Here is a 24,140-nt window from a genome sequence, read left to right as displayed (position 1 = left end):
TGTTTTCTGAAGACCTGGTTGACATCCCATCAGGTAGAGAAGGCATCCTCTAAACCCAAGTTCCCCGTAAGCTGAATGCAGGCTTTAACGTTTCACAAGTGGTTTCCAACACAGCTGAGCTGAAACAGCAGCACGTTGCCACCAACATGAAGGCTTTGCTCTGCTCTGCCTTCCCATTTCATTTTTTCTGTCTATCATGCAAATATGATATTTCACAAATATTTTTTGTTTGTGGGTTGTTCGTTTGTGGTTTTTTGTTATTATTATTTTTTATTATTATTATTATTTTGGTTTTGGCAGGGAGAGTAGATATCAGTGTGCCTAACTCACCTCTGTCCAGAAGGTTCACAGGGGTTGGAAGCAACACGTGAAAAGGAGATGATATGCAGCTCACAAATTAAACAAATGGTTAATTCTTCGTTGCGTGTCCTGTTTAGTGGCGCTGGAAAACCAGAACTTCTCCGAATTTTTCTCAGGGTTTTGATCCTAGCCTCATTTCTAATAGCCAAAGACTTCACTCCTAATTTGGTCTGAGTTACAAGCAGTCGAGTGTGCGTGCAACAGGGAGGGTATAAAGTCCATGGGAGGCAAAGGGGCAGTACAACTGCCAGCCACGTATAAGAGGAAGAGATAAATGGAAAACTAAGAATAGCTTTGCCCATTTCCAGAGGGGAACCTTTCATCTGATAAGGCCCCCGTAGCTCCCTGCAGTGCCTCAGCAGGCGGTTTCTCCTACCCTTGGTTTGCAAGTTCAGCTTCCCAGAAACCACAATATCCTGTGGGAGTACCGAAGGGGGGACACACCAGGATGCACGGACCTGTAAAAGAGATGTCAGATTGGAAGCTACCACACTTCTGATGTTTTCTCTCTTTTTTTTTTTTTTTTTTGGTAAAAATTGTCCTTAGTTTTCCATTTGAATGTTGTCTTTCAAACCCAGAATGCTTGTGGCAAGCCATCTCTAGAGCAGGCTGCCCACAGCCATGCTGTAGAGCTCGTGGCCCTGCATCACCTCTCAGCCCTCTGTAGCGTTCCCAGTACTAAAGGCATAATTGCTATTTATTTGGTACTTTTTCAGCTCAGAGTTGTTCTTTCCTAGCAAAGAAGACACAGAATCACAGAACTGTAGGGGTTGGAAGGGACCTCAGGAGATCATCGGGTCCAACCCCCCTGCCAAAGCAGGTTCCCTAGAGCAGGCTGCCCAGGTAGGCGTCCAGATGGGTCTTGAATATCTCCAGAGGAGACTCCACAACCTCCCTGAACACTCTCAGTGTCCTCTTTTTAAAACTCGGAGCCTCTGTTACCCAAGCCCTAATCTGTAAAACAAGAGTGTGCTGACCAAGACTACTTCCTCCACTTTTGCATCTGATTTCTTACAATGTAGAACAGGCGTGTCAAGGCTTATCTTCCATCCAAGTAGTCAAAAACTGCATTAAAGTCCCTTGAGAAGTACAGTGGTATTCTTACTCGTGTCAAACACCCAGCCTGTGATTAACTGCTTATCGTTCTGGGAGACAGCAGAGTGCATCCTCTGCGCTGCTGGCCTTGTCCATCTGAGCAGCAATCAGTACTGCTTTAGGAAAAAGCTCAAAGTAAAACAAAGATTTTTACCCCAGGTATCCTTTATCAACATTGCAGTCAAGCCAACTGCAGTTAATTCAAAGCTTTCTCTATTTATTTTTTATAATAAACACATGGTTATATTTACATTTGTATTTCTACCTGTAAAGTTTAGTAATTTTTAGTAGATTCCTTAGGGCAGCATGAGTAGTGACTCGGGACCACAATGTGAGGCAGTTTCCACAGACCCCTTAAGGGAAGATGCTGAGCCTACACAGAGATCTGTTTGTGGGCAAAACACGTTCAGAAGGCTGCAGGATCACAGAGCCTTTTCTTACACTGCATGGCAGAAGTACAGGACAAACTGCACTAGCAGAATGAAGCAGACAATTTCCCAGGGATCAGGTTTGGAAGGGTGGTATTAATATAACTAAGTTCCTACCAAGTGTGATTTCTTCATCTGTGAGCTTTCCTAGATTTACAGGATGCCGTTTAAATATATCTTTCCAAATAGTTTCCCTTCAGAGTCCAAATGTGGGCTGCACCTAAGCTCTGTCCTAGGAAAAAGTCATCCTTTGCCAGGCAAAAGGAGATGTGGGGCTGAAGCTGGCGTCGTGCTGCGTGCTCGTCGGGGTGCAGTGAATGGGCTAAACACGCGTGGTATACGTGGGACAGAGCAAGAAGGTTGTTGATGAAATATCACCATTGGAGATGTGCATTAGAAATCTGAGAGGTCTACTGCATTTTACTGGGTTTCTTGCCACCTAAGCCATCGTTCCTGTGTTTCCTGAGTTCAGAAACCTCTTTTATCCCAGGCTTTCAGCTTCTCGACCAGTCCCTGAAAGGGAGACTGACCCCAGCGTATCAGAAAAGTGCAGGAAAACGTATTAATGTGCAAGTTATTAAATAAATAAACACCCTTGTGAAGCCATCTGTTTTTCTGGGTGTAGAGTTACTTACACGGGGTAGGGCTAAGTATTTCCTGGCTTGCTTTGTGCTGGGCTGCAGAAACGATGTTTTTGCGCTTGGCTTTGTGGGCGCGCTCTCGCGGTTTCATTGAACAAAGCCCCTGCAAAACCCCTGGCTTATGAAATATTTCCTCTCCATTGGGCCCCAGACAAGAGATGGCATCTGCAGAGCCAGAAAAGGAAGCTCTTGCCTTATAGAGAGAGCTCCCGGGGTGACACAATGGCTGATATAAAGTGTCGGGGGAGCTGAGCCGAAGGCAGAGGAACAAAGGAAGATCCAGATTCGGTGGCAGCTTCAGGCAAAAGGGAAGCGAAAAGCGTCCCGGGGATGGATAAATTCAAGGCTGCGCTTGTACTGGCCGGGGTAGGGGATGCTCTTGGTTACCGAAATTTCTCCCGACAAGACAATGCTCTAGGTGCAAAAATCCAGCAGGAGCTGAAGGAAATCGGAGGGCTCGAGAACCTGGTGCTCTCTCCAGACAAATGGCCAGTAAGTGACAACACTCTCATGCACATGGCTACAGCAGAGGCTGTCATCACAGGTAGGTAACACGGGACTCACAGCTGCAGTCTGGCAAGGAGCAAAGCTCTAGAGCCGCTGCTTTCCTTAAAACAAGCCTGAGTGCTGTGGAGGTCGGGAGAAAATGTGTCAGAAATGCTGCTGGTGTGAATGATAAGGTGCATTAGCTCATCTCCTCCACGAGCATAATCTTGTGGCCACCACACAAAGAGGAGTTTCGATTTCTTAAGTGTGAACGAGCTCTCCCTGGACTTTGTCTAGGTTTATAAAGTTGGTTAAAGCTTAAAGATTTAAAATACTGCATGTCCAGCATAATAGCAAAAATATTGCATAGCTCATGTGTACACTGCATGTGTCAGGGAATGGTATAGCCACCAGGAATAAACCTCTCTGAAATTCTTCTATAAAAGATATTCTAGAAGATACAGTCTTACAAATTCTTCTATAAAAGCTCAGAGCTTTTCCCAGTGCACTTTTAATGTCCTTGTGCTCACTGCTCCAGGCTGGAGTGGAGTCCCCTCAGTATTTCATCCAGGCTAAAAATCTTCAGAGCTATTTCCTCTTTGCTGCCCTGAAGGCACAGCGTTGTGCCTGCAAAGCCAGAAAAGGAGCAAGCTGCTTTGCAGGGAAAGCTCTGCATCTTTAACCTGAAAAATATTCTAAAATAAGGGGTTTATAATAAAGTATAACAGAATAGAGAAGATTATTAATATATGTCTTCTAAAATCACAGCAGTTTGAGAGAGAACATTTGTGTTTTCCTAAGGTAGTGACAGACTTTTATAAGATGCCACGATATTTGTATCAGCGCTCTACCCACTGAGCTAAAGCTGAGACCATCGTCAAAACTACATCAGAAGACATCAACTATTTTTTCATCTCCTCAAAATGAATCAAATTTTTTAATCTCCAGAAATATTCCTGACTTCTCCTAACACAAGCAGCACTGGATAGCTAACAAAAGTAATGCGATGTCACTAGGTAGTGTTAAAGTCAATGAAATTTCACTTCTGCCTCTGTTTCGCTGCTTTATCTCTGCCTGCCCCTGATGTGCTCTAAATTTAGTGTGTGGAGATCAGTTGAAGAGTGTGTTGGGCGCTTCATGCTTGGCTATGAGCTAGCCAATGGTTTAAGGGGTAGCTAATACACTAAAGATAAGGGCAAGATGTCAGCCTATGAAGGCAAAAAGATGACTAACATCTTTCTGAATATAGGCTATGATTAAATTCGTATCATGTGTTTCCTGCTTATTGAACTCTCCAAAACCATAACTTACGGGTAGTCAAGTCAGTCAGGCTATCCGTACAGTAATAAATCTCAAACAGGAGCGCTGCCCTTCTTTAAGGAAAAAAAATAAGGTCTCTATAATTCACATCAGCTGTGCTGATCCCGTGCTCTCATTTCTTTGTCCTGATCAGACGGGCTTTAAAAACGACGCTGTTGTGGGCTGGTGATAAAGCTACAAGAAGGAGAGGGAAATTTTAGTGAGAAACCTTCATTTCAGAGCAATGCTCGTGAGTGTGGGAAACCACGTCCTTTCCTCCGCTTCCCAAAAGGGAGGCAGGACCCACCCACAGGAGCCCCAAAGCCAACAGAGTGATGCTCACAGAGGCGAAGGTGGCTCCGTGAGGCTGAAGCCAGCTGGCACTGGCCCCAAAACCACCCTGTGCGCTGATGGAAAGTTTGATCCGAGAGCAAAGGACAAGTGAAATATCTACCTGCAGGAGTCATTTGTCCCATGGGGGAGGAACAAAACGAGCACCACCAAAAGCAGGGGACCTGCCCCCGCCACAAGGAAAGCCTTTTCCTCTCTGATTAAACACAGATTTTAAGAAATGAGCACTCATGTCTAAAGGAGCCTGCCCCACTTGGCTGATGGCTCAAGCAACAGCCTGGCCCCACATGAGGGACCCGTGTGGGCTCAGGCAGCTGGCGGTGCTGGACCAAGGGACCCTGGTTTTGGGGACAGCTTCTGTGGGTGCTGCCGGGCAGCAAATCCTGCTCTTGGCTCGCATCCGGATAAACTGACACCTGATTCCTAAATCTGGAAAGAGTCGGCAGCTTGAAAGTATCCTGTTCCTCCAGGACCGTAAGCGGGACGGCCACTGTAACCGATAGGGCATTTTTCTTGTGAAAGGAGGGGAATCTGGGTTTTACCGCGTGTCTTTTCTCCTCATCTGTCTGCGCAGATGGCACTTTAGAGTGGCTCTGGCTATGGGTCTCCAAACGTAGCCTTAAATTAAACCTCCTCTTCTGCGGATTTTGAGAAATCATCAATCTTTGACAAAACGCTTGAAGGTATTTTTAGAACTTCCCTTACCGTGTCATTCGATCTGTAGGCAACCCAAGTGTTAGGAGGGGTTTCTTTGAGTACGCTGGAAACATATAGATGGTCAAACTGTGACAGCCTCCTCAGCTCCTGCTGCGTGCAGAGCTGTAGGAGAAGGCAGCGGGGGCTTTTCCTCAGTGAGAACCAGGGGCAGGACTTTTAGAGGCCAACACCTAAAAAGCCCAACACGATAAAAACTTACAGATAAGACCTGTGTTTTATTATGCATATCTCATCAAAATAATTTGTGGTGTTATATAAAATGAGGAGAGCTTTGTTTTTAATGTGGATTCACGCCTGCAAATGAGCGCAGAGGTGCAGGCGGAGCCACCAAGGCAGCACGTCCTCAGGGGTGAGACACCTCAGTGAGCGCTGCACACCCCGAGGTGAGGTAGAGCTCCTGTCAAGGAGCAGAACACCTCTGTATTTTCAATTAAAGGAATTAAAAATGAAGAGAAAAGGAGCAAAATGTAAAAAACGGAGAGACAAGGATGTTTCTCTCCAGTCCCCTCTCATGGGTGGCATAGTGTGGCACCAGAAATGTGACCCGGAGTGCTGGAAGTGGGAATAGGAGCATTTATTGAAACCACGATGAGCTTTTTGTGTTTGTTTTCAGCACTCTCTCGCTCTTTTGCCTTTGTGTGACAGTATTTTTTTCCTGTTGTGCCCAGACTACTGGTGCCTGGAGGACCTGTACCGCGAGCTGGTGAGGCGCTACGTGGACGCGGTCGACAAGCTGTCGGGGAGGCGGCCAGACCCCGCGACCATCGAGGGCTGCAGGGAACTGAAACCAGACAACTACCTGCTGGCCTGGCACACGCCCTTCAACGAAAAGGGTAGGGTACCACTTCCCCTTCGGAGATGCTGGCCTCAACAGCGCAAACTCTCAAGATTTGGGGCAATGGGGAAATTGTTGTCTTTCTCCCTCCGGCATCAAGGGCTGCGCCCCCTGAAACGTTTCCATGTCTGCCAGGGGATGGATGGCAAGAGGTCTGCCAGGCATTCCTGCTCCAGGGCACGATGTCCTCTCGTAAACGAGCCCTTCCCTGTTTAACATCTATTTAAAGAGACTCTGTTCTTGGCTCCGTGCCGTGGGGTCCCGGTCTCTGGCCTTGAGTTTAATGGTTATTTTAAGAAATATTTTCTGCCTTTTATTTTTTCATTGAAATGTTTGTAGTTGAGGATCTTTTCGGTCTTACATTACTTTTCTCCAGGAGGATGCAATGCTAGGAACGATAGCTGTTTTGCTGACCACCCCTAACAGTCCTACCCCTGTCTCCCTCCCCATGACCCTTCCTCTCTCTTTGTGATTATTTCATTTCATGATAACTGGAATTTCTACTTCCAGCTAGATAACATGCATGCAGCTACACCTAAGCAGTGCAATTAACCTTGAAAGGCTGCAGAGATGCCATAGCATCAAGGGAGGCAGACCTAGGCAGCCACGGGACCGTGGCAGCTCACATAATGTAGACGCTGCACCATGTCAGCGTGGTGTGGTATCGCTGTGGTATGTGCCCGCACCACTCAGCAGCATGGCACGTTGATGCAACGCCGTGACAAAAACACGGTGGCACCACGCCACGGCTATTTCTGGGTCTCTGCAGTCAGCTTTGTTCGACACAAAAAGCATCACCCACTCAGCCCCCGCCCCTACAACAGCTGCTGGGAGGGGAAGGATCCTCTCAGCGTGTACCCTGCCCACCTCACCATTCACCGGGCAGATCTGAGAGAGGGCCCCGTTGGCAGTCATTATGTGTTTTCTGACTGACCATGAGTAAAATTCAGTCAAAATAATCACGGGAGCTGCTGCTGGCCCTCAGCAGCTCTCAGCACCACCAGGAGTGGAGCACGGCTGCTCCCCAACCTGTTGTGTCTGGAGCCACATCTCCTCTTTTAGCCTTCCTCCTCCCCAGCTTTCCATGGCTGAAGATTTGTTCCTGGGATACTCTGGGCTAGAAGTGTCTGAAATTAATTTCTTCAGACCTGGCAGCTAAAATGCACCATCTACATCTGGTCTGAAAAATGCCACCCTGAACATCTTAAGTAGCTTTTTTTTACCCTGAGAACAAAAGTATCGGTTACCTGGGTTGGAGATGCTCAGCTTACTATGGGGCCTGACACTGCTATGGACACAATTAACTTTTTAAATAACTTTCCATGAACTTCCTCTTGAGGAAAAAAAAAATTAAAAAATCAATGCCTAACAGTGAGGTGGTATTTTGGATGGGCTGGAAGCCACATGCTGCTTTATTATGATCATTCTAAGCTATCTCACTTCTAGCAAAAATTCATGTGCTTATCTGAAGCTCCTCTTTTCAAATTTATGTGGGTATATTCAGCACATTGAGCTCTTATGTTAAATTGCCCCATGTGTTTCTTTTCCACCTGCTCTCAGGTTCATTGACACAATCAATGCTTTGTTTCACTGCTAAAAACTTGAATTGTTCAGAAGAGAATCACTGATGGTTGAAAGCAGAAACAGAAGTCTGGGTAAGGCCAGAAATGTGCCTTTTTAACTGCAAAAGTCCAGTTGAAAGCCAGCTTCCTGTATTGAATGTATTTCAGCCTGAGGCTGCGTCATCCAAGCAGCACTTTATGTGCAGCTACTGGAGCCAGCTGCTGGGCTTCCTAGTGGTGCTTATGAACAGTATCTTTTGATGGTGGTATGGGATTATGAGGAAAAAGTGCAAGTTAAATGCAGGATGTTGGGGAGCAAAAATGAAGAGAAGGATAAGCTACAGAGGGGCACGAAGTAAAAGGAGTCAGGCTCTAAGTTTTCATGCAGAATAGCCTGTAGTCACAAAAGGGGCATCCTCTTCAGAGCTTAGTAGGCATTAAGCTGATCTGTATTATTATGTAGAGTGAAAAACAAACAAACAAAAAAAACCAACACAGAGGAATTCCATAATAATAGAAAATAACATAGTGCGTGAATGAAGATTATATTGTGTTTTCATAGAAACATATCACAGCTTTTGTAGAGAGAAGTCACACCTCAGAAATTTGTGAGAAAGTTCATGAAATAGCCAAGAAACTGGGGAATAAAGGATACACTGTAAAGACAGTCTGTTTGAATTTCCAAAGGACATTTGACAAGGTCCCTCACCAAGATGACCAAGTCACCAAGTGACAAGGCAGTAAGTTGCTACAGAATGATGGAAAGGCTCTCATGAGCATAGATAACTGGTTAAAAGACAGTAAACAAAGAGCAGGAGATTGCAGTCTGTCTTCTCCAGAGAGAAGGAGACATCTGTGTTGGTCCATGGTCAACATGTCCACAAACTATCTGGAAAAAACAAGTACATAGCTGTTCAGCAAAGTCTGCTGTCAAAAATAGTAAAGTACAGAGCTGTAGAAGATCCTCACAGCCATGAGTAACTGTGATATAATAGCAGAACCAAATGCAATGTAGACAAATGAAAAGTCATATGCATGGGAAAAAAAATAATATCCTAATTTTATATACATGGTTGCAGTTGCTGAGCTAACTATTACTGTTGAGGAAAGGGATCATGGAGCTGTAATAGTTCTACAAGAACATAACTTCAGTTCTCAATAAGAGCCAAAAAATTAATATACTATTAGAAATGACTGGGAAGGGAACAGAGAACAAAGTACTAAACACGCTGGCACCACTATATAAATCCATAGCTCCTATTTCTTGATTACTACATGTAATCTGGTCCCTCCCTCAACACAAAAGGATATATGAGAACTAGAAAGGATGTGAGGAAGGATAACTGGGTCAGTCAAAAACAGCTTCCAAAGCCACTGATGTCTGAAGTAGAACTGTAAAATCATAGGCAGGTTGGAAAACAGTAATACAAGTAAAGGAAACTCACTTGCCTCCTCCAGTACAGGAACTAGGTACATTAGATGAAACCAACAGGTCATCAGTTCGAAGCAAGTAAAAGGAAGGACTTCATGCAGCATCTAATTAAGTTACACAACTCCTTTCTATGGGAATGTGCAGATGATACAATTCCTGTGGGTTCAAAAAATAGCTGCGCAAATTCACACAAGGAAAATCAGGAAGATGAAGAAACAGCTACCTGCTGGATCAGGGAAGGAAACTATCAACACTACACTTAGTACAAGGGGGCAGTGTCTTTATACTTTTCTTTTATTCCTTCTTAAATATCCTCTCCACTGGCCACTCTCAGAGTTAGGTTGACCTATGGTCTGAGTGCAGAGGACAGTCTTTATGTTCTCACAGGTGTATCTCACCCCTGGCAGGTACTAATCTTGCTGTCCCTTGCTTCATTGATTCACATGGTATCGATACACTGGACTTAATAGTTACTAATCACAGGAAACCCTTCCTAGGCTTAATGTTACTCCATGTGATGGATTTTTTTGTTGACAGGTTTGCTTGTTTAATTCTGCAAAAGGTTTCAGTATAGCTTTCAAACACAGAGGAACACAATGAAGTTGCAAAGGCAACCACCTTCAGACCCCCAGTCTGTAGTGCATCCTTCTCTTTGAATACACAGCAATTTTCTTTAATTAGTAGCTCTGGTGTAGCACAACACCTGTACCTTTTAGATAACCAGCATGGATTATGTCCCTTGGAGGAACTGGAACTGAGTAGTGGATAAGACGCTTTTCAGACAAGAATTATAGAATATCTAGTGTTGGAAGGGACCCACAAGGATCATCGAGTCTGACTCCTGGCTCCACACAGGACCACCCAAAAATCAGACCACGTGTCTGAGAGCGTTGTCCAAAGGCTTCTTGAACTCCCTCAGGCTTGGTGCTGTGACCACTGCCCTGGGCAGCCTGTCCCAGTGCCCGACCCCTCTCTGGGTGCAGACCCTTTCCCTAACCCCCAGCCTGACCCTGTCCCAGCTCCATGCCGTCCCCTCGGGTCCTGTCGCTGTCCCCAGAGAGCAGAGCTCAGCGCCTGCCCCTCCGCTCCCCTCGTGAGGGAGCTGCAGGCCGCCATGAGGCCTCCCCTCAGCCTGCTCTGCTCGGGGTCGAACAAATCAAGGGACCTCAGCTGCTGCTTATACATCTTCCCCTCCAGACCCTTCACTATCTTAGTTGTCCTCCTTTGGACACTCTTGAATGGTTTTATGTCCCTCTTATACTGTGGCGCCCAGTCCTGCACACAGTACTTGAGGTGAGGCCTCACCAGCACAGAGCAGAGCAGGCTAATCACCTCCTTTGACCAGCTAGCAGTGCCATGCACCCATGGGTACAGTTGGTCCTTTTGGCTGCCAGGGCACACTGGAGGCTCATGTTCATCTTGCCGTTGACCAGTCCCTAGATCCCTTTTGTGGAGCTGTTCTCCAGTCTCTCATCCCCTAATCAGTACATATATCCAGAGTTGCCTTGCCCAGGTGCAGAATCCAGCACTCACTCTTGTTAAATGTCATACCTTTAGTGGTTGTCCAGCCCTCTAATTTGTCAAGATCTCTCTGCAATGCCTCTCCACCCTCAAGGGAAAGAACGCCATTTGCAGCACAGGTGTCCACCAGGAGCAGGGGCTGAAAATGTGCTGGAGAGGGTCTCTTTCAGTCTCTTTCATTATAATCAGGATGGCTCATAAGGGATGAGAAAGTTCTGAGACTGCAGAGAATACAATAGTATTTTGGAAAGTCCTTTCATGTCATATTTATTTGATGTTTGACCTTTTTAGACTGTACTTGGTGGCTAAACTAAAGTTAAAGAGGTGTCAGAGTCACCATACACAAAAATTTTCACATTGAACTCTCAGGAGGATGGGAAGAAATTTCTACATCTAACCTAGTTAGATCACATACCCAGGGTGTCCACTCGGGATAGATCTTCTCTGGGAAGAAAACAAGCCCTCTCTAGAGAGTAACTGAGGTACTGGTTAGTCTGTATTTCATTTGGAGATGCCAACAGGTGGCTTGTGTTAACATTTCAGTTTGTATCAGGCAAGTAATTTTGCATCAGATCTTTCCGCAACCCCCACTATCACACTTTGATCATGGAGCACCCAAGGTGGAGTCATTTGGGATGAAACTAAAGGGATCACAGTGCTCTAGGAGAGCCCCTGGAGCTCCACAGCCACAGCAAGCAGAGCCTGGGGAGCAGCCGAGGGCTCCTCTGGAGGTAGGTGTCCAAAGCAAAGTGTCCCTGGCTCCTTGGCATCTGCTGCTTCACTCTGGCCTGAATTCCTCCTCCTCTGCCATCATACTGGCTAGCAGAGGCAATCTTTCTCTCTGCTGCCTGTCTGGGAAAGACAGGAAGAGTGTGCTCCTAATATAAGTTCCACAGATGCTAAAATTAGGTGGCATAAATATTCCCCCTTATCTTCCAGGGGCCAAGCAGAGAAACACTGATTGCTCTCAGCTCTACCCAAGGTCACTGGGAAGTGTGACTGAGCAAAGGCAGTGCTGAAAAAATCCTAAGTACTTTGAAAAATCGAACCCTATCCATCTCAGAATGAGTCCCTGCAATGAGCATATGCTTTTTTTGGGCATTGGCTTACCAGCTGTGAAGAGGAGATAATCACCTCACGCGTGCCTAGAGAAGATAAGCTCATTAAAACTTCTGTGGGATCCTGATATTACTGTGATAAGTACTGCAGAGAAACTCGTTAGTAAATTTAACTCTTCATTCAATGAGGTGTTTAAAATACGAACGCCTGGAATCATGCCCTCTGTGCTGACGATTTAAAGAAATACTGAATTATCTACTCAATAAATAATGTCTGTACTGCATGAGGCAGAAATTTCCAACAAGTGCAGGCTGATGATGATAATGAGTGTGTGCAAAAGCACAGACTTCAGGTTGAACAGGAAACCTCAGTTCTGTCTTCTAACTTTGGAGGATTTTTCTTTGGACTTTTCAATTTCTTTTTCAGACACATTATTTTTGTAATTAATAGAAACTTTTGTGAACTACCTGTGGGGCTCTCTAGGATGAAACATGCAACAAAACTGTAAGATCAGCCATGATATCCATAGAAAGGGTTTTAGTAATGTGCTTTCATCAGGAAGACTACTAAAACAAGGGCATAGTAAAAGTGTACCTGTTTTACAGACTGCTGCTTCCAGCCCTGGCATCTGGAACAAGAAAAAAAGAGGTGTCAGTTGAGGATGAATAAAGATGACTTGAGAGTCTGAATAAAAAATGTACTGGTAACAGGCTAGCATGCTGCTCTTTGGTACCTGCTATGCTCTTCACAGAACTTGAGAATACTGGAATATACTGGTAAAATGCAGTAGTATTGGAATAAATTTGTAAAATCAGAATGATTGTGTGTAGGCAAAATTCCTTGAATGAAACTTTCAAAACATGTATCTTGCTTTGCATGCTGTTTTCCCACTTCTTAGGGAGCTCCCACACAAGTGTTGAAATAATAAAATGTACTTGCTTCAGATTTTATCAGCATATTTATGTATCATCCATCTACTTTTAAATGCTTACCATTGTTGTCTTATTACAGGGTCTGGATTTGGAGCATCTACAAAAGCCATGTGCTTAGGGATGAGATACTGGAAGCCAGAAAGGCTCGAGTCACTTATTGAAGTGAGCATTGAGTGTGGACGAATGACTCATAACCACCCTACAGGTAATGTCCACGAACATATAATTTCTGTGAAGTGCCTGTGGTTGCTTTTCACTTCCGTGAGGACTAACACAGCTCCTGTAAATCCACTTGGTTAAGCAACTTCTGTTTTTCAGGCTCCAAGGCTTTCATTTGAATTTGCTTGGATAATATATGTATGTATATACCACTTGTACAGTCATAGAATCATAGAATCATACATGTAGAATATCCCGAGCTGGAAGGGACTCATAAGGATCATCAAGTCCAACTCCTTGAGTCCAACTCCAAGTCCTACATACAAGCTTATGTATGTGATTGTATGTTATACAAACAGAAACCACAGCATAGGAGTATTCCTTCCTAAAATCCCAATAACTATACACAACCTGTCTCATCCAAAGCATATTCATGTCGCATGCTCTGATCAAATTTTAGGATTCATGTACAACCACATGACTCACCGTTATCATGCGAGTTTATGGTTCAGGGGATAATAATATTTTTCTGTTGACAGGTCTTGTCACATCCAATCACCGCAGGCAAAGGTAGAAAGCCAAAAAATTCTAACTCCACACATTTTAGGACACAATATGATTTATTATCCAAACAAAACAAAAGTAATTACATTTAATGTTGTTCTGAATATTCAAGTCTGTCATCCTGATAGTTTTATGCTATGTAAGCATGTATTCATTCTGTTTGCTTTAGATAGCATTAAATAAAACCATAATGAAGGGTGACACGTTCAACATGCTCAGTGCCCTGATGTAGTCAGAACATCCAACAGGATGGCACAAAATTAGAGGAAAAGTATTTAGAGCAAAGCAGAAAATACTGTTGAACCAATATACAAAATCCATGGTGTGTTAGCAGCAGCAAGCCTGCTTGTATTTCTGGGTATCCCACCTCATGAAGAACTTACTAGGGCCAGGAAATGGCATCAAGAGTATCAAAGTCATTAAATGTCTTCCATAAGAGGAAAAATTAAGTCTAGAAAGAGTTTTCTGCTTGGAAAAGAGGCAAGTGGCATCCAGAGAAGCATCCAGAGAAGCACACATGACAATATTCTGCTCACCTGGGGCTTATTTCAATGATCGAGTTCTTTTCTTAGCTTTCTTTTGCATGTTGCTCTGGGTTGATTTTGTTGCATTTGACAAAATGCCAGGATAACAACAAGCATGAGAAACACGCTTCTCTGTTTCTGACATGATCAAAGAGTTGAGTGTTCATTTCAAATATATTTGTATCCAAAGAGGAAGACCTAGCTAGGTATGCAGACAACATCTTACACAACTGCTTCTTTAAGACAAGTACAGACCAAAGAAAATGGATCCAACTAGATGGAACAGATTTGTCCCCCTAGAGGAAAATGCACCAGAAATAGTGTTATATCCAACAACCACAGCCACTGAGCTGGATGAATCCACCATAAGCAAGGTGATATAACTTGCAACTGAATCATTTTGTGCTACTCAGTTATTCCATGTGACCTCAATTAGAAGTCTTTCAGTATCACATTAGTGGATTATGTTTATTTTTGACCCCTACCTCAGTTTCTGTCATGTTACATCAGTGAGAACAGAAGCACCCTTCTATACAAAATAAGTTGTAAACCACTGGACACCATGTATTAGCCAAGAATCTTAACGTGCCAAGAGCCAGCTGGTAAGCAGACAGGGGTAGGATATGTGTGTTTGTTAATCTACCCAACAGTCATGAGGCATCCTACTAATGATTTTACTAGGGACATGACAAGAATGTCACAAGCACAGTTCACAAGGTGGTAATCGTATTTATATATTAATTCCAGGCTTTCTAGGGTCCCTATGTACAGCTCTCTTTGTGGCTTATGCAATACAAGGGAAGCCCCTGGTGCAGTGGGGAAGAGAGATGATGAAAGTCGTGCCAATGGCCGAGGAATATTGCAAGAAGACCATTCGCCACATGGCAGGTAATGTCTGAACCAAGAGTTATTTTCTTAAAAGCATGTTCAGCTAGAAAAGGCTAAAGAAACATCACTGCTAACTCTCCCCATTTTTGCCATTTTCCCCCAGCTCATGACTCCACAGGCTGTCCTCCTCATTGTCTTGTTAGACTGTAAGCTCTTTGCAGGTGGTGTCTTCTTCTCGTACTATCTGTTAAGTGTCAGAAATATTGGTGGCAAAAAATACAAATTATAATTCCATACTGCACAGCTTGATCTTTAAGAAATCTTCAAAGATTGCTACGGGGTGGTGGGGAAGGAAGAACTGTTAGTAGGTTATTAAGCAAACTGACTGCTGAGATATGAATTATTCATTCCTTCCATCAATTAGCATGGCCCAATATCTTCCATTAAAAAATCCACTACTTTCCTCATTTTGCCAGGAAAAGTTCACCTGTAGATGCCTCTTGACAAAGAGTCAGCCTTTGACCACAGATGCAGATTTGATTTGTTGATATTCTGAACAAATATTTAAGATACAACCTGTTGTATCCTTTTTTAAAGCAACTGAGTGGACCGCAACTGTTCAACTTGATATTGCTACTTCACTAATGGGTGCAATCTTCAGGACAGAGGTGTTTTAGTTCCCTCTTGCCTGGGAGTGATGCATTTGTAACAGTGAGACCTGCTGTGGACAGATGAGTATAGTTACATTACAATATTGAGGAAAGTTTTCCTGTTAATCTCAAGGGATATCTGTTGAGCAAACTGAATTCTGTGGAAATCTATAGTGAAAAGCACCCAGAAATGAATATTTACCTGGGAAGGAAAGCTGCCTCTTTAAAACCTGAAAGAAGCAGGGAACCTTCCTGAAAGAAAATGCATTTTCAACCACGTCTCATTGCACACTAAGATTTTTTTTTAGATGAGACCTATGAGGAGCAGGTGCAGGATTAGTGTGAGTGAGCTCCTCTTTGAACGACTTTACAGCAGGTCCCTGTCACTCCACCAGAGCAGGACCCCTCTGCATGGAGGTATGTGTGCTGGACTCCTGAGGCACGCTGTCCGGGTAATGCCCGTATTGTTGAGCTTAGTCCTATTTTGGTAGCAAGAGAAGTCTTCTGCATTAAAGTTAAGCTCCTTGGCTGGTGAGATGCACTGCAAAGAAGTCCTGCCAAACAGAGTCCTCCTGATTAGGAAACTCTTTCTTGGCTTCTTTATCTCCCTTGGATAACAAACACCATGTTCAGTCACAGAGGGCTTGATTCAGCACCCCTCCCTGCTATTCAGCTGCATTTACTTGCCAGATATCCCATGGATCTCAATGTGACTGTAGTCTCAGGCTGGATGTGAGGGATGGGGCCTCAGAAGGGCTGGATCTAGGGTTTCATACCATGTCGCAGGTTGTCCACACAACCAACATCTCCTGCATATGCTTTTCCCCTTTGCTACTGAGCCTGTGCATTGCAACAGTCACGCACCCCTGCTTATCGAGGTGCTATACAGAGAACAGTCACTTGTTTTCTGGTCATGTTGAAAAGAGGAAAGTGAAAAACACCCATTTTAAAATACAAAGCAACCTGTTGGGTCATCTTCAATTTTAAAAGCAGTTTTGGAACTAGCTGATGGGGTGCTTTTTGGTAGTTTCCTTCAACCAATACAGTGTTTCTTCACTGGATAGTGAAGAACCCAGTCACTATGGGGTTCCTTCCACAAGGCTCCACTTTAGGGCCAGTTCTCTTTAATGTTTTCATAAATGACTTTGATGCAGGACTTGAAGGTATGAGGATGACATGAAACTGGGAGCAATCCCTCAGGAGTAGGAGGGCACTGCAGAGAGATCTTGACAAATTAGAGGGCTGGACAATCGCCATGAGCAAGTGCTGGATTCTGCACCTGGGCAAGGCAACCCTGGATATATGTACTGATTAGGGGATGAGAGACTGGAGAACAGCTCCACAAAAGGGATCTGGGGACTTTGGTCAACAGCAAGTTGAACAGGAGCCTGCAGTGTGCCCTGGCAGCCAAAAGGGCGACCTGTACCCATGGGTGCATCAGGCACGGCACTGCTAGCTGGTCAAAGGAGGTGATTAGCCTGCTCTGCTCTGTGCTGGTGAGGCCTCACCTCAAGTACTGTGTGCAGGACTGGGCGCCACAGTATAAGAGGGACATAAAACCATTTAAGAGTGTCCAAAGGAGAACTATGAAGGGTCTGGAGGGTAAGACGCATGAGGAGCAGCTGAGGTGCCTTGGTGTGCTCAGCCCCGAGCAGAGCAGGCTGAGGGGAGGCCTCATGGCGACCTGCAGCTCCCTCACGAGGGGAGCGGAGGGGCAGGCGCTGAGCTCTGCTCTCTGGGGACAGCGACAGGACCCGAGGGGACGGCATGGAGCTGGGACAGGGGAGGGTCAGGCTGGGGGCTAGGGAAAGGGTCTGCACCCAGAGGGGGGTCGGGCACTGAGACAGGCTGCCCAGGGCAGTGGGCACAGCACCGAGCCTGACGGAGTTCACAAAGCCTTTGGACAAAGCTCTCAGACACGTGGTCTGATTTTTGGGTGGTCCTGTGTGGAGCCAGGAGTTGGGCTCCATGATCCTTGTGGGTCCCTTCCAACTCAGGATATTCTATGATTTTATATTTTTCTTTTTAAAATACTCTCCATGGTCTGATGGCTGTTAGCACATTGTCACTCTGTTTTTCTAAACAGCCCCCTCTTTAGAGTTCTGCGAACTAGCTTCCCAGTCATCAGGGCCATGCAGCTTGAGATTAGTCCCAGTGTGGGGCTGGGTAGGCACAATTTTGTGAAGGTATAAGGTCATGTAAGTTAGCCGGGCTGAGTTTACATGGCACTGAACTGCTTTAAAGATCTTAATCAGCAAAGAGAGACACCTTTATGGCCTTATAGGAAAAGAAGCAGCACTACAGAATCACAGTGTAGTTTGGGCTGGAAGGACCTTAAAGATCACCCAGTTCAACCCCCCTGCCATGGGCAGGGACACCTCCCACCAGAGCAGGCTGCCTAAAGCCCCATCCAGCCTGGCCTTGAGCACCTCCAGGGATGGGGCAGCCACAGCTTCTCTGGGCAGCCTGTGTGCCAGGGCCTCACCACCCTCAGAGTAAAGAATTTAAATTTAGTGTAAAACCATTACCCCTTGTCCTATCACTAAATGCCCTTGTAAAAGATCTCTCTCCGTCTTTCTTATAGGCCCCCTTAAAGTACTGAAATGCTACAATAAGGTCTCCCTGCAGCCTTCTCTTCTTCAGGCTAAGCAACCCCAGATCTCTCAGTCTTTCTTCATCCTTCAGAAAAATGGTTTGGTTGCATGCACATTCCTCAGTCACTTGCAGCACAGAACTGAGTGACCAGAAAGGACAGAACCAGGGGAAAAGCAGCAAGATTTAATTATATTTTAAACTGTACACAAGTACATGTACACAAGTACATACTGACTCACTGCTTTGCCATGGCATACTTAGTGGTCTCATCCATCTCACTGATTTCTAATTCCTGACCCCCATCTGCTTTCCAGACAGGGTTTCATTCAGGCATAAATTCTGCAGAGGTGTGTGTATGTATTCGGTGTGACTTCTGCAACTTTTCAAGCCTTTATAAATGGTTGAGCATTGGTTTAAAAACAAGATGAGTTTAATAAGATTATTTGCATGCACAAATTTAAACATTATTAGAGATACTCCTCTCAAAGTGACATAAAAAAAGGAGAAAGACCTGTGGTTACTAAAAAAATGGCTTATTTGTATGGGCAAAAATAGTAGATATGTGTGTTATTTATCTTTTTTACTATGTTCAGTAAGTATTATTATATACAAAAACTGGAAATTTTGGTCTTTCTATCAGCCCTTTACTAAAAGATCACAGTAATGAACAGAAATACTAGAGAAATTAAGTGAATAAAAACTGATAACTGAGGTAGGAGGTAATTTGTACTTAGGACATGTAAGCATTTTTAGACATTCTATAGGCATAGTAAAGGAATTTTTAAAATGGCATAGATTTGATTTTTTTTCTCTCTCTCTCTTTTTTTTTTTTTTTTTTGTTGACTCTTGTCTTTTTTCGTAGTGTTCCTCAGTAAGTTCTCCAAATCTTATCTTGATATATCCTAATCTAATTTTACTATATCATAAAAATAGCACAAGATTCTGAAAATACTTTCATCTTTTTCACATCTTCTTTTCCCAGTTAGACATCCCACTACATATTAAAATGCATACTTAGTACATATGCCTGTTTAATGTATGTTACTGGAAAATACCCAGTTTTACAGATGAGTCAATATGTTCATTTTCTTTAAAAGCTATTTAAGTAGAACTGCAAATGTTGCTGAGATGAAATACTGCATCATTAATTTCTTTTGCATTCAGAATATCAGGAACATTGGTTTTACTTTGAAGCCAAGTGGCAGTTTTACTTGGAGGAGAGAGAAATCAATGAGGAAAACCAGAACAAACCTGTCTTTCCGGACAACTATGATGCAGAGGAGAGAGAAAAGGTAACTGCAACTTCAGAAAGTGCCCAGAAAGGCTCTGAACTGAGAGAGGTATTTTCAAAGGGACACACCAATATTTTACTACTTAATCCAGTGCCAGAGCAGAGAGAAAGTCTTTGTGTTTTCTTTTTTCCTAAATTTTCAGGGAAGAACAAAAAACTCCCATCCATGGTGCAGGTTAAGTGTTGTAAAAAAAAACAGCTGCAATCAGTCCTGAGGTGCTAAAGGTTCCTGCAGTGGGAGAGGAAGTCCTAATGTCAAACGTGGTGATACTAAGCGCAAGTACAAAACTCGTAAATAAACTCCCATCAGCCAGGGCAATTTGAGGTTGGAAAAGGCAAACATCCAGCTGGAGGATCTCATGAGAGCCTAGCAAAGCTGTGGCCCAAGTCCCACAGAAACCTCTTAGGAGCTGGGTGTAACTGTGATCCTTTGAACAGAAGACAGCCCTCCTAAGCAGTGATCTGCAAACACAGGCAGCGTCCCAACTAGTTTTAGGTGTCTCAAGAGATGGTGTTTCACCACATCTCATGGGATACTATTTTATAGCATATGTGATCTTTCTTTTGACTTATGACTTCTGGTTAAAACTTCTTAACTCATGGGAAATAATGCCCTTCTTCGCTGGTGTTTACAGCTTTCTGATACGTGCTGGCACCTCTCATGTTTCTCCACTTAGCAGCTAAGCAAAAAGTATGTGGTTCTTGTCACCTTTTCCCATAAATCAATCCCCTTTTCCAGACTATTAAAGCACAGCTCTATTCTGAGAAGCCACTTTGTATATTTTTAGGTGTTCATATATGCAGAGAAAGGTGCCAATGGAAGATAGATTAACTCTGGATAATTTAAAAAAAAATGCTTTAAATATAAAGACTAGATCTCCTTCCAGCTTTATTTTATCACTTCTGTGCCATGAACTTGTTACTAGTTTTTTGTTTCTTCCAGTTCTGCTGGAGTCTTAGAAGAGCATTATGAGAGATTGAACTGAACAGAATCTCCCCACAGTCATTTTCAAGGGAAAACTGGTTTAATTCATACTGCAGAAACAAAAATTATCTTTGTATTACCTAACCCAACTAGCTTGATCTGCTAAACTATTTATTTTGATGCACAAGAAAGGAAAACGTTGCTTGAACTTCACTGCCATGCAAAGACCACAGCCTGGCAGAAGTCTCTCATTTTGCTTACAAATTGAGCATGTTTATAGCCATGGAAAGAATAATCACAGAGAAGGCAACCATCCTGCCTTTCTGTTTCCCAGGACTGTTTGCCTTTGCACTCTCTCCAAACCATTTTGTGTCCAATTGCCTTTCTGCAGGCAATTGATAAACCACAAATATCTGTCACCCCTTCTCACCAGCAGGTTGTTTTGGGCAGGTTCCTGCTAGACCAGAGGTATACAGGTTAAACTTGGAGATAACTGGAAACGTGGGGGGAAGAAAAACAGATTGCACCTTCTTTAATGTATAAACACAAGGTGGGCAATCAGATCATAGTAGGAGAAATCATTTTTCAACAATACGTCTTCTGTATGTGTTAGATACTGAGCAAATAGGCAGAAATTGCACTGCACTCAGGTTCTGCCTTGCTTCTGCAAACACACCCTCGCCCTGCTCGCTTTCCCAGCGCTGGACACATTGCATGACAAACAAAATGTGAGAGGGAGTGTGTCCCCTTAAGATGGGGTTGTTTAAACCAGCACCAGAGAAGGTAAAATGGTAGAAAGGGGAGTGCTAGCCAGCTGCAGGTCATGCAGGAAGGCAGAGGCAGCTGTAATTACTGACTGCAGGGGATGTATGCGTTACCTCTAGGGCTTGGCAGCATAGTCACACCCATATCCATCCACCCTGTGGTCTTCACTCGCCCTTGCTGAGGGAAGCCGGGCTGTTGCCAGCTACAATGCGAGGCTGCACTTCTGAAAAGCTTGAGAAATGCTGCCTCGGTGCAGATCGATCCCAAGGAGCACTCTTCCTCCACTAAAGAATTCCCAGCAAAGTGAGGTCACGTCAGATGCGTGCAGAAACATCAGCAATCGTGAGGGCTAAATGGAGCGAAACGTGAGACGCCGGCGTGCTCACCCAGAATAGCACTTCCACGGGTTGTGCACGCCTCTGGTAGCGTTGCACCTGCGTCAGTGCTGCTCCACCAGAGTGAAAACTGCAGAAATAAGGCTTTACATTTTGCTTGTGCTAGAGGACAGAGTAAATAAATACTCTCTTTAGTTTGCAAAGAAAAAAAAAAAAAAAGGCAACAGACTGAAGGTAATCCATCTCTACCCTGTGTGATGTAAATGCAGATAAACCACAACAAAGTATGTACTGGTTGAGGTTGAAGTGAGTAGATAGAAGTGCAAATCTTCACGTACAGCGCAGAAACCACAGGCCAGCTAAGCAGCTGCAACTGACTTACCATAACGCAACTTAAGCCCCAGGAACTAAAGCTGCCAATTTCCTTTAAATGAAGTTATTTTTAGTGGTAGATTTATCAGAGTTTTGAGTTCACTTGGGGATTTTGGGCAGGTAGAAGTGAGTTCTGGAAGTACTTTGTCTAGAGGAAACCCAGCTGTCTTTTGCAAAGCTTGCTGGGTTTGGTTGGGTTGGGTTGGGTTGGGTTGGGTTGGGTTGGGTTGGGTTGGGTTGGGTTTGGTTTGGTTTGGTTTGGTTTGGTTTGGTTTGGTTTGGTTTGGTTTGGTTTGGTTTGGTTTGGTTTAGTAGTTTTTTCCTTCTTTCTTCTCCTGGGAAAGAAGTGTTTCTTAAATTTGCAAGGTTGTTCAATGGAAGGGGAAAGAATGGGCTTGGCAAGAAAAAGTCAGAGAAAGTGACCTGAGTTAACACAGCCTGAAAGTCGAGTCCCTAAAGAAATTACCGAATCAAGCCTTTTTGGATGCCCACATAAAACTTGGCTAAGTAAAACTTTTGCAGACGTGTGACGAGGGAAGCCGAGAACATTTCCCAGGGGCAGAAAGAATGATAATGTAAGTAAGTCTTTTCCAACCCCAATTTTTGAAAGAATAGGGACTTCTAGGGTGTGAAATTAGAACCCATGGGTCTTCTCCATGTGAAACAGTCCCAGAGCAGAAAAGCTCAAAGCCCAAGAGTACCAAATGCTTCCTTGTGACTCCCAGGGCACGGAGACGGGGCTATGAGGCACATATCCCCCTTCCTGCTGTCCCACCTTAACGCCTCCATCTTTCCCTCAGACCTACCGGAGGTGGAGCTCCGAGGGCCGGGGCGGGAGACGGGGCCACGACGCCCCCATGATCGCCTACGACGCCCTGCTGGGGTGCGGCGGGGACTGGACGGAGCTCTGCAACCGCTCCATGTTCCACGGAGGTGAGGGCGCGGCCGCGGCTCCCATCCCCTGCCCCGTCCCGCCACGGGGTGCTCGCAGGAGGTGGGAAGGAGACCTGCCAGTGAATGGCGGCTCTTGACATTATTGCTGCTCTTGAGATTATTTCTGTGGCTCCCGGTTTTACACCCTCGCAGAGTCACAGCGTGGCTGAGGCTGTCAGGGCCCTCTGGAGATCACCTGCTCCAAGCCCTGCTCCAGCAGGGACACCCAGAGCAGGCTGCCCAGGCCCACGGCCAGGCGGCTTTTGAAGATCTCCCAGAAGGGAGACTCCGCACCCTCTCTGGGCCATCAATCACATTCCCTGAGCAGCAGCTGCCGTGCAAGCTATTTATGGTCCTTGTCAAATGTTACTTCATCTGAGTCCCATGCTTGTGCCAGAGGTGCATGAGAAGTAAGTCCGGTATAACTTAGTAAAGGGTTGGCATCTTTCTACACCAAAACACTCGCCCCTTTGGCAAAGCCACCTTTTAACTGCGTATAGTGAAGCCAAGTAGAGGAGAAAGATAATACAGTGCCCAATCGAGTGCCTGCCAGATAAATCTTAGAGGCACACGATAAGATATTTCCATAATTTTGCACGAGATAACTCTCTCACTGGCAACCATGCACCCTGGGCCATGGCAGCTGTGGAAGATGATCCCAGCACTGCAAACACCTGCAGCATGGTGGTGGGAGGTGGTGGCCCCTCACTGCAGAGGCTGCCAGCAAGAACATACAAGGACCACAACGAGCATCGCTGCTACTTACCGTGGGGTTAGATGTTTTAAATCACACACAGCGCCGTGCTGTGGTGTTAGGATGGGAGACACAGCCTCCAAACCAGGGTATTTGCCATGTAGAAGGGGTTCCTGTGTTCCTGGCAATGGCTAGCTGCTTGCAAGAGCTATTGGGTTGCAGTGGGTTTTCCCCAAGCCAAATTAGTAATGAGCCTGTGCTGTCAGCAGTGATCTTGTCCACTCTGCTGGCCGTGCCCCTGCCTCTGCCTCTGGCCACTTGGTCTCTCATTTGACCAGACATGTCCTTGCCTTTCCTCACGCTGACAAGGTGATTGAAATTGTGTTAGATGAAGAGTGAGCCACAGCACATCTATCATGCATCTCCCAGTTGCTTATCCTCCGCTAACGTTAGCCCTCAATGTAAGGAAACATCACAGGAAAAGTAAGCAGGGTGATCAATCCTGTGCTGTCTCTTCCACTACAAGAGCTACAGGGTATCAGATACGAAGAGCGGGTGAAAGCTTGGAAACAGACCAAGGGAGATGCTCCTTTCAAACAGTGAGAAAGGATGCTGTAAATGCTAACAGTTCCCTGCACTCAGAAAGTGATCAGGCACTTGACAGACCCATGTAAAAAGGTTTGATGAAGGCCAGGAGACAGAGAGGCCACTCCAGCTCAGGAGCACACACCGCAGAGGCACTGCTGTGTGCTGGCCTTGGTGTTACTCTCTTCCCTAGGCACAGGAC

General features: G+C 44.9%; 1 protein-coding gene and 1 long non-coding RNA gene across 9 annotated transcripts in view; one reads left to right on the top strand and one right to left on the bottom strand.

Annotated features, from left to right (window-relative positions):
* The first annotated feature begins 908 nt into the window (after window positions 1-908).
* The window catches only part of ADPRHL1 (ADP-ribosylhydrolase like 1), a 34,231-nt gene continuing 10,999 nt past the window's right edge, over window positions 909-24,140 (top strand). The window contains exons 1-6 of one of the 8 annotated variants that reach the window (XM_084495391.1): window positions 909-3,068; window positions 6,046-6,210; window positions 12,798-12,923; window positions 14,713-14,853; window positions 19,203-19,330; window positions 22,527-22,659. In XM_084495391.1, the coding sequence (XP_084351517.1) occupies window positions 2,855-3,068; window positions 6,046-6,210; window positions 12,798-12,923; window positions 14,713-14,853; window positions 19,203-19,330; window positions 22,527-22,659 (907 nt within the window). In that variant the 5' untranslated portion in view covers window positions 909-2,854. Of the gene's footprint in view, window positions 3,069-6,045; window positions 6,211-11,184; window positions 12,291-12,391; window positions 12,563-12,797; window positions 12,924-14,712; window positions 14,854-19,202; window positions 19,331-22,526; window positions 22,660-24,140 lie in introns of those variants that run through there. The other 7 variants (XM_084495398.1, XM_084495396.1, XM_084495397.1 and 4 more) reach the window with 7 other exon arrangements.
* LOC311422481 lies at window positions 8,286-12,886 on the bottom strand. The gene is made up of 3 exons (XR_014685376.1): window positions 12,779-12,886; window positions 12,381-12,414; window positions 8,286-8,663 (listed from the first exon to the last, which is right to left on the bottom strand). It is a non-coding gene; the product is annotated as an uncharacterized lncRNA (long non-coding RNA).

Source organism: Aythya ferina (genome assembly GCF_964211825.1).
Source record: "Aythya ferina genome assembly, chromosome: 1".
NCBI classification, from domain to species: Eukaryota; Metazoa; Chordata; class Aves; order Anseriformes; family Anatidae; genus Aythya; species Aythya ferina.
This window is presented reverse-complemented; position numbering and strand designations above follow the sequence as displayed.